The sequence below is a fragment of the Xiphophorus couchianus genome, chromosome 23, assembly GCF_001444195.1.
Source record: "Xiphophorus couchianus chromosome 23, X_couchianus-1.0, whole genome shotgun sequence".
Taxonomy (NCBI): Eukaryota; Metazoa; Chordata; class Actinopteri; order Cyprinodontiformes; family Poeciliidae; genus Xiphophorus; species Xiphophorus couchianus.
This window is the reverse complement of record NC_040250.1, coordinates 3,620,170-3,634,872: the sequence shown is the minus strand read 5'-3', so window position 1 is coordinate 3,634,872 and position 14,703 is coordinate 3,620,170. Positions and strand designations below refer to the sequence as shown.

Here is a 14,703-nt window from a genome sequence, read left to right as displayed (position 1 = left end):
CAGCCACCAAGAAATGAGACGATCATGCTGTGCAGGGAACTTAATAACCTGTCCAGCTCGCTTAAACAGCTCGGGGTTTTGATTTCACATAAATCCTTTGTGAAATTTCAATTACAGCATCAAAGCAGTAATCTGCCCTCAGAGGGACACAGTTGTTATTGCAGAGTCCAAGAGACAGTCAGTGCAGCACTGTGAGTTCATCACCACTGCAGTTGTCATAATGAATCCTTCCACACCAGTGACTGCGGATATGGATAACAATCAGTAAAAAGAATTTGAAATAACGGTACAGGTATTACGTTTGTTTAATGTAATCCCCTTCACCACCACAAGGCACATAGCTTTGTCAAGATGTCAATGCAAAATATTTTTTTCTTATTTTTCTCAATTTAAAATCTGTACCAAATGACCACCAAATCTCTTGGTTGACGGCTAAAGATGATACCCCATTTACCTCTCACTATGAAGTGACTTTTGTGCTCAGCTGTTGTTCAATTTTATGGCAGGGAGTTGCTAGGCAACAGGAGCATCCTTTTTGGATGTGCATTCAGAGAAAGGATGAATGAAGCTGCAGAATGAATCCTGCAGCTTTGCTGCTTATTATAAACCTTTCAGCCTGTTGTGATGTGGGTCAACAAAAGAGAATAATGTTAATCAAACCACTGTGGGATTGAAGTGAATCATTTCAGGTTTTGCTTTGTCCTGCATAGAGACTCAGACACAATAAGGTTAAATGCTTCTACCCAAAGTAGAAACACAAAGTGAACGTGGACTATTAGATTTGATAACAATTATTTTATGCAAAAGGTCAGACAAATTTAGCTACAAATTTATTTAGACTGAAATAAAGCAAAGACAATGCAACTGTTTACAACAGCACTGTGCAAAAGTTTTAGCCAAATTAATAATAAAAAAAAAAAAGCTGGAAGCCAAAAACATTTTTAAAATGGAAATGTTGATTTTTTTATGCTCATCAGTCAATAACATCTGGTGAATATATGAAAAAGGATCATAGAGGCTTTGTTTAACTAACCAAGCCCCTTTAAAAGCATGAATTGTTTTTGGTACATGTTTTCTAATGAAGTTTGATCTGTAGGTTGCACCAAATATCTTGGAAAACTAACCACAGATCTATTGATGCTTGTTTATGTAATCCCAGACAAACTGAAGATGTTGAGATCAGTTTTTAATTACATTGGCTTGTGGTTGTTCTCCTGCTGCAGTACACATTTGGGCTCAATCAAATACCAGCTTGAGGCGTATTGCCTGATGAGAAGCATCTCCTTGCATTTCTCAGCTTTTAGATCATGATCAGTTCAAAGCTCCACCTGTATTGGCAGAAAAACAGAACCAAAGACCCTCTGCTATTTTTCACTGTAGTCTGCAGACACTCATTCCTGTCACTAGTTGGTGAAAAAACAACCTTCTGCAAAAATCGAATGTTTAAATTGTATACTCAGTCAAGCACACTGGGTCTTTGTTAATAACAATAATTTAATTCAATGTGCAGTCAATGGATTATTTCTGCACGCCATTAGGTATTTTCATTTTGTTATCACATCCCTTGAAAAGTATTATAACAATGAGTTTATCAAAAATGGCTGTCATGTTTTTAATAGAGAAGGTTTACATTTCTACCCTGCAGTATTGTACTTTATCCAAGAAGCATTCAGTGTAGCCAACACAATGATAAACACACTGACTTAATGAGTAAAATAAATCAAATGGGCAGAAATGACTAAATACTGCTGCTGAGCATTAACTAAATCTTGATTAAGTGCCAGAGGGAATCCAGTTGCCTCAGTCTTAGTGACAGAGACTGTTGGTCAACACCTGACTGATCATTCTGTCCTTTAATAAAACCTCCAGCTTACTCATTTTGTAATTAAACACCCAGTTATAGTCAAAATCAAATTTTCTGCTGTTTTACATCTTTATTGCTTTGCCTGTCAAACTATGGAGAAGGATTGGTTTAGAACACACATTGTATGCATCATAACAACCAGCTGGCGAAGACATATTATAGGATCATGAAAAATACATATCTCATAAATGGTGCAGCTAACTGGATTATACAGACCTATCTGCAGAGCGACTAATGGAAGTGGAGGCGTAGTGGGAATACGACCTGTTTGCTGACTGTGTTTGCCTGAAATGCTAGCCTGCAAGGCTTTTTCTCCACTGTTCTCACAGAGACAAATCCCTGTTGCACTTAGTAGTCATCCATTTTTAATGCCATGGCCTCAGCTGGAGAGATGCATGAAGGCAGAAGAAAAGGGGTGGGGGGCTCTAATATATGCAAACTAGAATCAGAAGCAATTATAAGGATTGAGTTGGAGAGACTGGAGACAGTAAGGCTATTCATAAACTAATCATAGCATTTCTTCATTCATTATTTACCTAATTTATGGAACATTTGTAGTGATTCAAGCTGCGGCTGTAAGTCACAAGCACTCACAGCTGCACTCCTTTAGTACAGCTCTGAGTTTTTCACAGAAAACAAGAAGCGTCAGCAAAGCTTCCTGCCTGCTTTTGAGCCCTGTAATGTGTCTGCAGCAGCCATTCCACAGATGGCAGGCGGGGAAGGCCAGCAGAGCCAGCTATTCAATCCACTTCAGCGCAAACATGATCTTTCTGAACCAGAGACACAAGCCAAGACATTCCTGCGTGGGCCGACCTCCCAAAACAACAGCGAACAACTGTGGCACTGTGTTTGTCCTCTCAGGGAACATCTTTGAGATGTCAGGGCAGCAGATCAGCTTGAGTTGGATCAAAGGTTAGAGTATTACTGTTATGCGTGTAGAACATGTAGAACATTAATGTAATATTCACATTACTTACAAGGCATTTCATATCAGAAACTGTCCTGGTTGAGATGTTCAATGTTCAGTGCAGCAGTAATCTGAGACTTGTTTAGAGACATGCTTGTATACTTCTCTGTTATTAAGTAAACCACAGAACACAGCCATGTAGCTCAAATATTTGATATGTTTTTATTTCTCTAGTGAATTCTTGTTATTCTGCACAGCAGCATACAGTAAAATATGGTAAAATATAAATAACAAAGTTCAACAGTGTTTCTTTTTCTCTTAATCATTTAATCAAAAACCTCTGTTAAAAGTGGCAAATGTTGTCAGCATTTTTTTCACTCTTTTGCACCCTCTCAATGTATCATTGGACAGCGAATCTTTCAAAAGTATGGGCATATTCATTATTTACAGACAATCACCTTTTGGTGAAGTAATGCTTATCATAGCTTTTTGGAAACTCACTTCCATTGTGTTAAATGCAACAAAATGAAAATACAATTATGTTATACAAAGATCAAAAATACTATCAAAAACCCTTAATATAAATGGCAGCACTATATCAATAAACTGCTATTGATTTTTTTTTTCTTTTACATGTAAGTACAAAATCCCGTTGAGGTAGCGCCCTCTGAAGTCACTTGTCATGTTAAAATACTGAATAAACATCATTTGTATTGACTGTACAGCAAACCTTTTGTCTGTCTCCCATTAATGCAGTTGTTTTCCTTTGGTAAACAAAACTTTCAGAAATGTGCAGTCCCACAAGTGACACTTTGAATTGTACATTCAGGACATTTTTGCATCTTTTTTGGGATTCTTCAGAAAAGAAAAAAGAAACAGATTATTGTTTACTGACATTCATTTGCTATGTTTTTCAGGTAATAAGGACTTACAATGTTTTATATAGCAGAGTAGGCCTGGCCATGAGACGCTCAGCTGAACAAATTGTCAAGGGAAACAAACATTTTTAAAAGTAAAATTACAACATAGGACTTACAAAGAAATAAAATAAAATCCAGTGTGTCACTTTTATTTGGGAATGTAAACATAAAAATGTGGAATAGTTTCAAATCTGCTCAGGTATGAGATATAATAGGTTTCTTATCAGTTGTTTGTTCCCCAGAGAACATGGAGCTAAAACAGAGGCGACATTGTCTGTTTTTAGTTCCTTCCTCCCAGAATGAGAATCAACTTTTAGAGCAAGTTGGAAAACATGTGGTGGAGTTTTTTTTTTTTTTTTTTTCAGGCAGGCAGAGGGGTTCAAAGACTTCCTCCTTCACTCAGACCCACACATACACATTACCAACACATTCCTCGGCTTTCTTTTAATGGCAAACATAACTTTGGTTTCTCTAAGACATGAAAGAAGATTGCAGCGAGCTTTTAGCTCACCATACAAAAATACTTGGTAGAAATTGGTTATGACATTCATCTCCCTTACCAAATGTCAGTGTATTTTCTTATGTGACCAAAATACTTTTAAAAATGTTGGATTATTGATACATATGTGTTTTTGTATGCACACACTCAAATGACTATAAACTAGAGAAAAGAGTAAATCTGATGAATAAAGCAGAAAATGATTCTATGTGGATAAAAGAACTATAAAAATAGAAGCATTCTCATAGATGGAACAAAGAAAAGAGACATTATGCTTATGAGACAGGAATAAAGGCTAAAACCGAAATCAAAACAGTCATCTGGAAATTGTTCAGTGCAATTCAATTTACTTTATAGATTCGTCTATTTAAAATATTTTCATCCTCTTACCGCCCACAGCCCTCCCCCCCTTTAATGGGCGCTGGGATGGCTGGTCTTTCGACAGTGGACAGTATTTTATCGTGTGGGCATTGTCCCCGTTGGCGCTGCAGAGCGGGCAGGTGTAAGCCCTCAGAATCGGACACACAACTCGGCCGTCCGGAGTTTTCAGGACGTGAGAGCCGAACACCTCCTCCGGCGCTCCGTTATTCCGGCAGAACACGCAGATTTTGGGCTCCTGTTTGCCCCTGGTTGTAGGTTTGCGCATCTTCCGCTCCACACCAAAGAGATCGAACCCCGCAAAGCTTCCACCGAAGCCCATCTCCCGCTCCGGCAGCTGGCTTGGGAACGGGCTGAGGATGGAGAAGCGCTCCTTCAGGTCCAGGATGGAGGGTGGCGGGGGGCTCCCGGACGGGCAGCAGCAGTCCAGGTGCCCGCTCTCTCCGGTGCCGCCCGCGATTACGCACGGGCAAGTCGGGGAATCGTCCAAACCCAGCGTCGCTTTCAGGGACTCGGTGATAGAGTTCGGATTCTGGGGCATGTTGAGCTTATTATTCTTCGTAACCAATGTCGTGAGTCCAAGATAGTCGTTCCAGAAATTGAAAGTATAATCGTAGGGGTTGCGCGCATTCAAATAGTTGTGATTGAGAAAATCCATGGTCACTTGTGGTTGCTTGCTTGCCGTCAAAAGATGAAACAGCCAGTGTAATCCGTTGAGTCAGAGTAGCCAGAGTTCACCTCCAGGAATACTTCATACACAGCGAAGTGATCTCCAATGTTCCTGTTTTGTTTGAGCGTCCTGCAAACTGGCTTTCTGGTTATATGGACCAGGAGGGCGGGGCGCTTTTCCACCAAACCCAAGTTTCTGATCAGAGGGGGGAAAGCTGCTCCTTTTCTTCAAAGCCACATTTAGACAGATTTGTTTTCCTGCGGGCAGCCTCTACTGCGACATCAATCAGCTCTCTGACGTCCAGAAAGTCGGTTACTTTTAGAGGGAAAATGGTTTTAATGTTTAATGATTTAAAAAATGTGCAGAAAATGAGTTTGCTTTGAAAACCATTATGTAGTTAATCACAGAGTTTCGAAATGAGACCGAAATGTTCCCCTTTTGCAATAAAAATTGTAAAGTTTCACATGATTTCTTAATCAGTATTAGTTATTGCAAGTAAATATTATCAAGACATATCTTAACTCATTGTGTCCCAAGAGTGAATACACTATTTTCTCATGGAAGCCATCTTTTAGAACAAAAAGTTACACCTGGATCAAATCTTTATACCTCAACATTCCTTCATGCCAAATATATGCAGTTTCTAATTTTCACGACTTGACAAATAGCTTTGGGACTCACAAAATCGTTAAATTAATTAACACATGCAATTGAGTCTTTGATAACTGCTTTATGTCATTGTACACATATAGAAATAAAATAACATTAAGGTTTCAGTCATTACATGAAGATGAATTGTTCAACAGGGGGCAGCATCATGCAGCTGCGGGTCAGTTCATATGAACCAAAAGACCCCTGACTAACTACTGTGTTCATGTCAAACTCTGTTGAGAGGATGACATTTCCAAGAAAACTAGAGGAAGAAACTATAAAGGCCACTGAGTGGACGGTAAAAGTCACTGATTTTGTCCCGCGATGGCCACATGTTAGCAACATGGTCCCAATGTGGCAGCTCTGGTCACTTTGACATTGAAAAGTGAAAATAGACAAACACAAAATGAAGTGGCACACATTTCTCCAATGCTACTGGATTTCAGTCTCTAATCAAATGGGAATCCGAATATTTACGGTAAATAGTGAACATGGTAAATATGGTTTGTGGCTGTTGTAAATACTGCTTACCACCTTGAACTCTAGAGATCTTCATGGAAAAATGGCTACAAGAAAGGAATTGTCATAAGAAATGCTTTGGAAGTCATGTACAAGCCACCAGCCATGTTTTGGTCAGGTGAGACCAAAACTTAGCTTTGTAATTTATGTGCAGAGTGTGGCAGAAAACAAATTTTGACCTAAAACCCTGAACATATCTTCAGGGGACCAGGCATAATGCTGGAGTTAGTTGAAGTTAAATACAGAGCAATACTGCAGAAACACCACAAAAACTTAATTGAAGATGAAAAAGACTTGAGATCAGGGAGGAGGTTCACTGAAACCTACACATACATGCAGACCTATATCAGAATGAGCTTGAATAAAATATTTCCATGTTTAAGAAACTGCGACAGACTGGCGACCTGTCCGGGGTGTACCCCGCCTCTCGCCCGGAACGTAGCTGGAGATGGGCACCAGCAACCCTCCCGACCCCATTAGGGACAAGGGTGAACAGAAAATGGATGGATGGATGGATGTTTAAGAAATCCCAATCCAAAATCAAAATATAAGTTGAAGATCTGCAACAAGACTTAAAAACTTTCATTTACATAGGCTCTCCACTCAGTCTGACTCTGCTTAGTTAGTTTGCAAAGAAGAAATTTCAGTCTTTACATGTACAAAGCTGGTCAACACATTACTAAAAAGCCCTGCAGCTGTAAAATATGGTTCTACCTATAGACTCAGGAGGCCTGGATACAAGGCACTGTGTTGTTCTTGTTGCAGCTGAAAACATAAAAACATTACTTTCTTGGTTTAAATCATTGCAGTGTAACAACGGCAATGCCTTTGCCAAAAGGGAGCTAATTTGTCTTAAGAAACTTTAACTTTATGTTTTAAACCCCCCCCCCCTTGACATTTCAACTACAACCTCATTGTGAAATTAGAAATGAATGCACAGCAAACAAATAAACAAATTTGGACAGATAAAGATAAATATACTTTCCACCTTACATCTTCACAAAAGCCTTTATGTTTCCAACACAGTTTGTGCCATCAGTCAGGCAGGAGCGTGAAGCAAAGTGGGATTATTATGTCTATTTAATGCAAGCCAAGATGTTTGCACTCATGAGAAAACAGTTTACATCCTAACACTTCAACAAAACAGCAACTCAAATGTAAAGGTAAACCCAAAAGAACATGACATTTTCACTTTGATACGCATAAACCTTTAATAACTTGTTTGTGCTTAACTTTCTCTGGAAAACTGAATAAATCAGAAGTTACTGAACACAATGTTATTTTTTTTGTTTTTATTTTGTTGGTCTTCAGGCAAACATCTTATTTCTATCAAACCATCTGCCAATGACTGCTCCATAAAAAAACAAGATAAAAAAGTGGCATCAAAAGCTTGAATTCCCTCAGGCCCCAAACGAAAACATTTCCATCAAACCACTTAAACTAGTTTCTTTCTGGCTCTACATATATTTCCAGTCCAACTGTCTCAGCAACAACATAGGGATCACATTGCCCATGCTCCTCTAGTTTTGTGTTGGGTTTGTGAGTATTATGAATCTAACAACAAATTCTTTGAGTCTAAACATTTCTCTGTACTTGTCCCAGAAAAATTGCTAAACATTCTTTACAGCCGCGTCCCAGTAGAGAATCAGTTTCTGAATGCGGAGGTAAAATGCAGAGGACACATGAGGCAGCCACCCTGAACAGTCCCCCCTCTGTGGGCCTCTGATCCTGTGATGAAGTGGGCATGTAAAGAATGCTGAAGCAGCTCTCTTGAAACAATGATAGCACGAATGACTGCTGTTCTAATTAAAACTTCCAGGGGGAGACTGCAAAAAAAAAAAAAATTACTGACTTGGAAGGATTACATCCATTTCTAGTGGATACAATAAGAATGCACTACCTTGTTATCACAAGACAGTGATAACAGAAAGAGGAGCTCTGTTCACCAAGCTGCAGAGGCGTGGAGGCAATTTCTCATTATTGTAAGCGTTCAGCAAGTTAGTTTGAAATAGTATTGACTCCTCATTGGATTTTCACTCCATCCCCCCGCTGCAAAATATAAATTTTATTATGAAGCATTAATAATGCATTTAATCGCCAATTCTTTTTCTGCAAGCCAGGGAAGATTGTGAGAGCAGATTCCCGTGTTGCTGCAGTGTAACTGAAATATTCATGGCCACATTAGTCCTTTATTTTGTTGTGACTAAGAGAAATTAATACTCTTTCATTAACTAGAGCTAATTCTGTTGCTGCCTCGAGGCTGCACGGGTATGTTTGACAGAAGGAGGAACTAGCAGGATGGATGTGGTTGGAAACTTAGTCTGGAGTCCTGCAGACTGATTGTTGGTCAGGGGCTTCTTTTGCTCGAAAGAAAAACAGGAAAATGTCTGCTGTCTGGAAAGCAAACTGTGCATTTTCAGTGATGAGATATGAAACCCATTCTTTAATGCAAATTGGTTCAAGTAGACATTTTTGTTAAATTCTGATTTACAGCATTTAATAGAGCTACTCTTTCACATTTGATTAATCCAAAATCCTGCACTCAAAAAAGCTGTTTTGGTGAAGAAAGCCGATTTGCCAGATATGAGATAAAAAGACAACACAGTTCATTTTGATGTGATAAATTATTGAAAATATTATGGAACTCATTAAACAAGAAATAATTTTTTCCCTTGTTTTAAATAGATCTCCGGGCAGTAATAATTTAAAAGCATCATTTGGGCATGTTTTAAGTCATGATAAGATAGTGCCTCCAGTTTCAAAGGTTGTGTGAAATCTCTTTATTCCCCCCATCCCAAAAAAAAACCAGACTCCCGTAGTGGCCTTGAAGAGTGATTCTGCGGATAAATCAGAGCTACGCCTTGTTCAAGAATACTTTGGTTGTGGTTATGCCCTTCAAATCTGTTAAGGCCGATAATCTGAGGCCTCAAGAAACAAAAACCATTTTCATACATCTTCCACCTCCTTCATTTACATGTTTACAGAACAAAATAAATCAATACCCTAAATGATATATAATGGGTTTGCAAAAATTGCTGAAAAATCCATTTTGTCATATTGATTGCAGTGATGAAGATGAATGCTGAATCACTTACGTCCAAAGGACTCATGTTTTGCAACCTGCAGTCTTCAGACCTTTTCCGATATCCTGGAAAATAACTTTTTGCTTTCGACGCATAGATTAGCATGTGTTTTCATTCCCGACCATTAGAGCTCTGCTTGTGATTATGCAAATGAGAGAGCAAGCAGGAAATTTAATCAAACCGCAAATTTGATTTTATGTGAAAGATTGCTGGAGGGTGGGGGCTTGATCACTTAATTCTGGGCAACAAAATTATGCTCATTTTTATTTATTCTTTTCACAGCATGTCTCACCTTGGAAGCAGCACAGCTCTAAAGGTTTGAGGTTTGCAGAGCACCGCGGAAGGTTTGATTATCCTTTTGTTCTCCCATGAGAAGCTGAATGGAAACTGGAGTTAATGGAAAGCATTTCCATATCAGCAGCAGAGCACAGCAGCTTGTGTTTTTGCATTTTTATTGTTGTTGCGTTCCCTGAACTAAGTATCTGAGTACTGTGTTTCCTTTTATTTTCCAAAGCATGAAAATGGGCTTCAATAATTGCACATAAACTCAGATGATGCTGTTGTGTTTGTATTATAGATAGTTGGTGATTTAACAGACTTTCTCCAGAGGCCTGTTAGAATTAAAACCAATAAAACATTCACTCAATATGCGAGTTGAGTCTGTGTAATCAAGACTAGGAAGTTACATAAACAGTCATTTTATTAAAGACCCACTTGATTTACTGACTTTGGGACCTGAAGGAGGGGATTGCTCCATGTAATTCATAACTGACACTCAACACCACAAATTAGAGTGATTTTCTGAAATTATGTGTCTAACCTGCCTGAATTTACCTGGATCACATCTCGCTATAGTAATATTTCCAGTGGTAAATTATAATTGTCTGAAAAAGGAAGGTTTCTATGCAATGACATTTCACTTGACATTGCACCAGTTCAGATGCAAATTAGGGTTAAAAGCAACACTTCAGTTTCCACGCAGCTAAATATTTCTGAAGATATAGCTTCATACATACACTTCATATACTCTTGACTTAAAACTCAAGTGTATATGAAGCTCCCTTGAGATCAGAAGCCAATTTCACAACTTTTAGCATATAAACCTGTCTGCCTTTCAGAGTGCATTGGCTATTGACTAAAAATTCAAGTTGTAGGGTAGAGTGACGTAGGCATATGCGTCTCCAGCCCTTAGGGGCCGACGTCCAACTTTTAGATGTGTTCCTGTTCCAACACAGCTAAAAGAGTGGTTTCAACTCTGTCAAGTTCTATAGACAGCTGTTTTTGATCAGGACGTTTCTTTCCAGTGCATCAAAGCAGGGTGGTGTCCAGGTGTTGGAGGACACCATTCCCCAAGGTCAGGAGACCCCTATGGATCGCGTAGCTTCAGATGTATTCCAAACAAGAGTGTGCTTAAAAGGCACAAAGCTCATCCATCATAGCTTTGATTTTATAGGGCAGCAGTGGTGGGAGTTTGTCCTGTAATCAAAGTTGCTGGTTCAAACCCCTGCACCATCCGCCTCCATCATGTCTTCTAGTAAAACACTTCACCTGCCTAGCCTGATGGTGGTCAGATTGCCCAGGGATGCTGCTGCACCACTGGTCAGTCTGCTCCAGGGCAGCGGTAACTTACCAGTATGTTAGTGCTTGGAAAAAAATGAGTGACTGAAAGTTGTGAAGCAATTTGGGATTCTTCTGGACATGATAAAGCCCTGTACAAGTACATGCACAGTTTTAATATATAATGGCACATCTTCATTTTTGTTCAAAGTTCCACTGTAAAATGGTTGATTTCATAAAAATCTGTTTTGAAACAAATCCATTGCCTGTTAATATGCATTGTAGCCCAGGATGATTAAATTACATTTCTGAAAAATACCTTAACATATCCACTTTCAGTGAATGTTTCAATTACACAAACAGCATTGAGCTCATGAATGTTTGAGCCCATGAATTTACCATGCAGGAATGAAGTCGCAAATATTTTATACCAAGGTTTGGCCAAAACTGCAAAGATACAGGATTCAAACAATTGCAGTTTCACAAATTGAGATCCAAGACTTAAGCCCAATTTGCTTTCTGAAGTTTATTTTTTCTTCCTGTGCAAAGCTTCATGGCCCAAACATATTTGCAGATCTTTCCAAGAAAAGTTAGGTTGATTTAAACAATGCATTTCTGGTTTTCAGTGAGTCATTTCTGACTATTGTCCATTTTGACATCCAAGACATTTGTCTCAAAATAAAATCTAAGTTTTAAATTCCTTGTAGGGCTTCAAGTGAGATTTTATAGTCACGCTTGCATTTTCCTCCAAACAATCTGCATTTTTGGTCAACTTGCCGCTACAAATTACCCCAAGGTGAGTGTCTGCATTGTTGTCTCACCAACTAGCTGCAGTTGAAACACTCAAGGATTAACTGGGTTGGGGGGTGGGAATTACATCAATGCCTCAACAGGATTGTGCAAAATATTTGGAACTTCAGTCATTTGCTTCTGGTGTGCCTCTAAATTTGCAGAGCAGGAGGTGCTAAAGGACTGTAGTTGGGCAACCCAGTAGAAGACTAAAGCTGCATTGAAAACATTACAGTTGAGATTCAGACAGTCATTTACAATTTTTAAAAAGTGAATACTCTTAAGACAGTCTAATCTTCAACTTTTATTGGTAAGTTAAGGGGATGATCATATCTCCAACTATACAGTCTTCTTCCAAAGCAAGGTTGTACAAGTATCCACTTCCATCTTTGTAGGCACTGGTCACTATCCTGAGCCAACCTTTTTCACCCTGAAAGAGAAAAGTTGTTAACTTGCAACCATGTTCAACCAAACTTTAGTTTAAATCTAGCAAACAAGTAGCTTGACGCACCCAAGGTTCCCCCCAAGAGTTGCGAACAATCCAATATTCAGTGCCATTTTCCACACCCCAGCCTGTTACTGACACAATGTGGTTAATGACAGGAAACTGGACATACTCCGAGTACAAGCCGCCAGTATACCCGTGAAGTTTCTGAGTGGTCATGATGCCACAGCTGAAGAAAGACATGTGCATAAGTTCAACTTAAGCAGTCTAAAAATGCAAGAGTCTTCATTTTATTCAACTTATACCTGATTGGTCCTCCAGCATAGATTTCTGCCATCATCTCTTCCCTTCCACTCACAGCACCAAAGTCCCCCACTTTCCATAATGTGTAGTTCTGGATAGCATTGCACTCCCCAAAAGTTGTACAAGTGCCACAGGAATTGAATGGCTTGCAGTCTAGGACAAAAAAAAAAAAAAAAAAAAGACACAAAATATTCCAACTACAGAGGCACATCTTATTCAAATAGAAACTGGTGAGGCTTTAGTTCTTACCTTGGTCAACAGCCTGGTAGTTATTACAGGTCTCATCAGGAATCCCATGGTTGTGAGCATACTCCCACACACCCGCATGGTCTCCTCCATAACAGGTACCAGAGTCAGCACAGTCAATTACATGTTGGACTGACAGAAATGCAGATGGCCATGCCCCTCCACGCTTAATATTGATACGATCTACAGGAAGTGCAATTGAAAAGATGAGTCAAGTCATCCAGCTACCTTAACTCCCATATCGCCATTTAAGAGTCCCCCCCTTCTGTCATCATTGCATTTTTCAAATTAAAGTCATTTCCTCAAGCCATAACCAAGTTGTGCATAACCACAATAGCTTTAATGGCAGCCATTTTGTCTTCTTGGAAAGTTTAATTTAGCTATATTAGCATAGTTTTAATGTAAAATCAAAAACCTATAAGACAAACACAAAAAACTGGTACCGTTTACCTGCCATAGCACTGGTGCTACCATGTGCCCAACAGGAGCCACAGAACTGAGGGATGTGTTGGTTACGGGTGGTACTGGCATAGTTAATACCATTCACATTCCTCCAGTCCCAGGACTTTGGCAGGTGAGCAAGGTTCAGGAGTTCATGAGCACGAGATGCAGTTCTATGGAAGACAAGTCAACCTCACAAACAGATCCACTGAAACACCTCAGATTGACAGTCATTGCCTTCATCTCAGTGAAGTCACAACAGAAAAAGCATCAAGTCATTGAATGGCTCAGTTAAGTCGCTATGGCCAAGAGTCATTAAAAAATAAATAAACCCAAGTACAACATGACAAGCTTAGAACATGACATAAAACATAGTGCCTTCATTCTCTTACACTACAGTTTCAAGGTACCCTACTTAATCTGCTTTAACTGCACCTTTAGAGAACATACAACTAAGGAGAGAGAGAGAAAAATATAAAAATAAATAAAACTTACTTGGCTCCATAGTTTGGTTTTCTAGGCTGAGGTTTGTAGCAGCCAAACTTGCTGCTGAAGCTCTGCTGTGCTGCAGCAGCATGTATGATGAGCACAAAAATCAGACCTTCTAGCTGACACAACTTCATCTTCAGAACAATAACTTCACACACAACTGGTGGGGAATAAATGCTCTTCTAGTCAGCCAAAAACCTGTTGGAGGCAATCAGGCTTTATTGAGCGCACATGTGAGTGCCTTAGAGTGCTGCTGGGTGTGTCCAGGTGGTGGTAAACCTGGTAGGCCCTAACTATGCCAGAGACATTTTTTTATTTTAGTTGTCAGTAAGAGTTGGATTTAACTTCTCAACCTGGAACTACACCAAGAATCAGATTAAATGGATAAATGAACAGAATAATTGAAGGTAAGCAGAAAAGTGAGTTGCCACTAACATACTTTTAGAGACTAGAACTACTTACTCTGTGGACCAAAAGTGTCTCACAGAGTTTTATTTTAATGATGATTGATTCAAAAGTGGAGAAAAGTTATTCCAATTTAGCCTAATTTTGCAAATATTGATGCAAAGCACCAGCTGTGATTGAGATCAGAGCTGGTGATGTCAGCAGTCAAAATCATTAGATGTGTGAGTTGAATAGCATAAGCAGTTTCAGCCTAAAAATGAAGATATTTTCACATTTATAGCAGCACACTGATTGTTGACAGAATCTCATCATTATGTTGCCTCATTTGTGTTTTGTTTATGCTCTAACTGCATCTCAGTGACAACAAAGACTTTATCAGGCTTCACTGTGAGACCACAAACAGAGCGTGATACTAATTGACTGCCTGCCATCTTTCCCCATCTGCAGGAATAGAAAGTCATATTTAATGCCTTGATTAAAATCTAATCCCTCCATGTGAGACGGAGATGAAAGTAATTCTCATGTAATGGAGACTAT

General features: G+C 39.2%; 2 protein-coding genes across 2 annotated transcripts; both read right to left on the bottom strand.

Moving 5' to 3' along the window:
* Positions 1 to 2,968: 2,968 nt before the first annotated feature.
* nanos1 (nanos homolog 1) lies at positions 2,969 to 5,395 on the bottom strand. Its single transcript, XM_028009523.1, has one exon. It carries the CDS (start codon positions 5,224 to 5,226, stop codon positions 4,558 to 4,560), a length of 669 nt encoding a protein of 222 aa, XP_027865324.1. The 5' UTR covers positions 5,227 to 5,395; the 3' UTR covers positions 2,969 to 4,557.
* A 6,733-nt stretch (positions 5,396 to 12,128) lies between these two features.
* Positions 12,129 to 13,977, bottom strand: LOC114138823 (cathepsin Z-like). Its single transcript, XM_028008248.1, has 6 exons — positions 13,768 to 13,977; positions 13,282 to 13,445; positions 12,835 to 13,014; positions 12,588 to 12,738; positions 12,349 to 12,511; positions 12,129 to 12,267 (listed from the first exon to the last, which is right to left on the bottom strand). The coding sequence occupies exons 1-6, from the start codon at positions 13,893 to 13,895 to the stop codon at positions 12,142 to 12,144; spliced, it is 912 nt and encodes a 303-aa protein (XP_027864049.1). The 5' UTR covers positions 13,896 to 13,977; the 3' UTR covers positions 12,129 to 12,141.
* Positions 13,978 to 14,703: the final 726 nt, after the last annotated feature.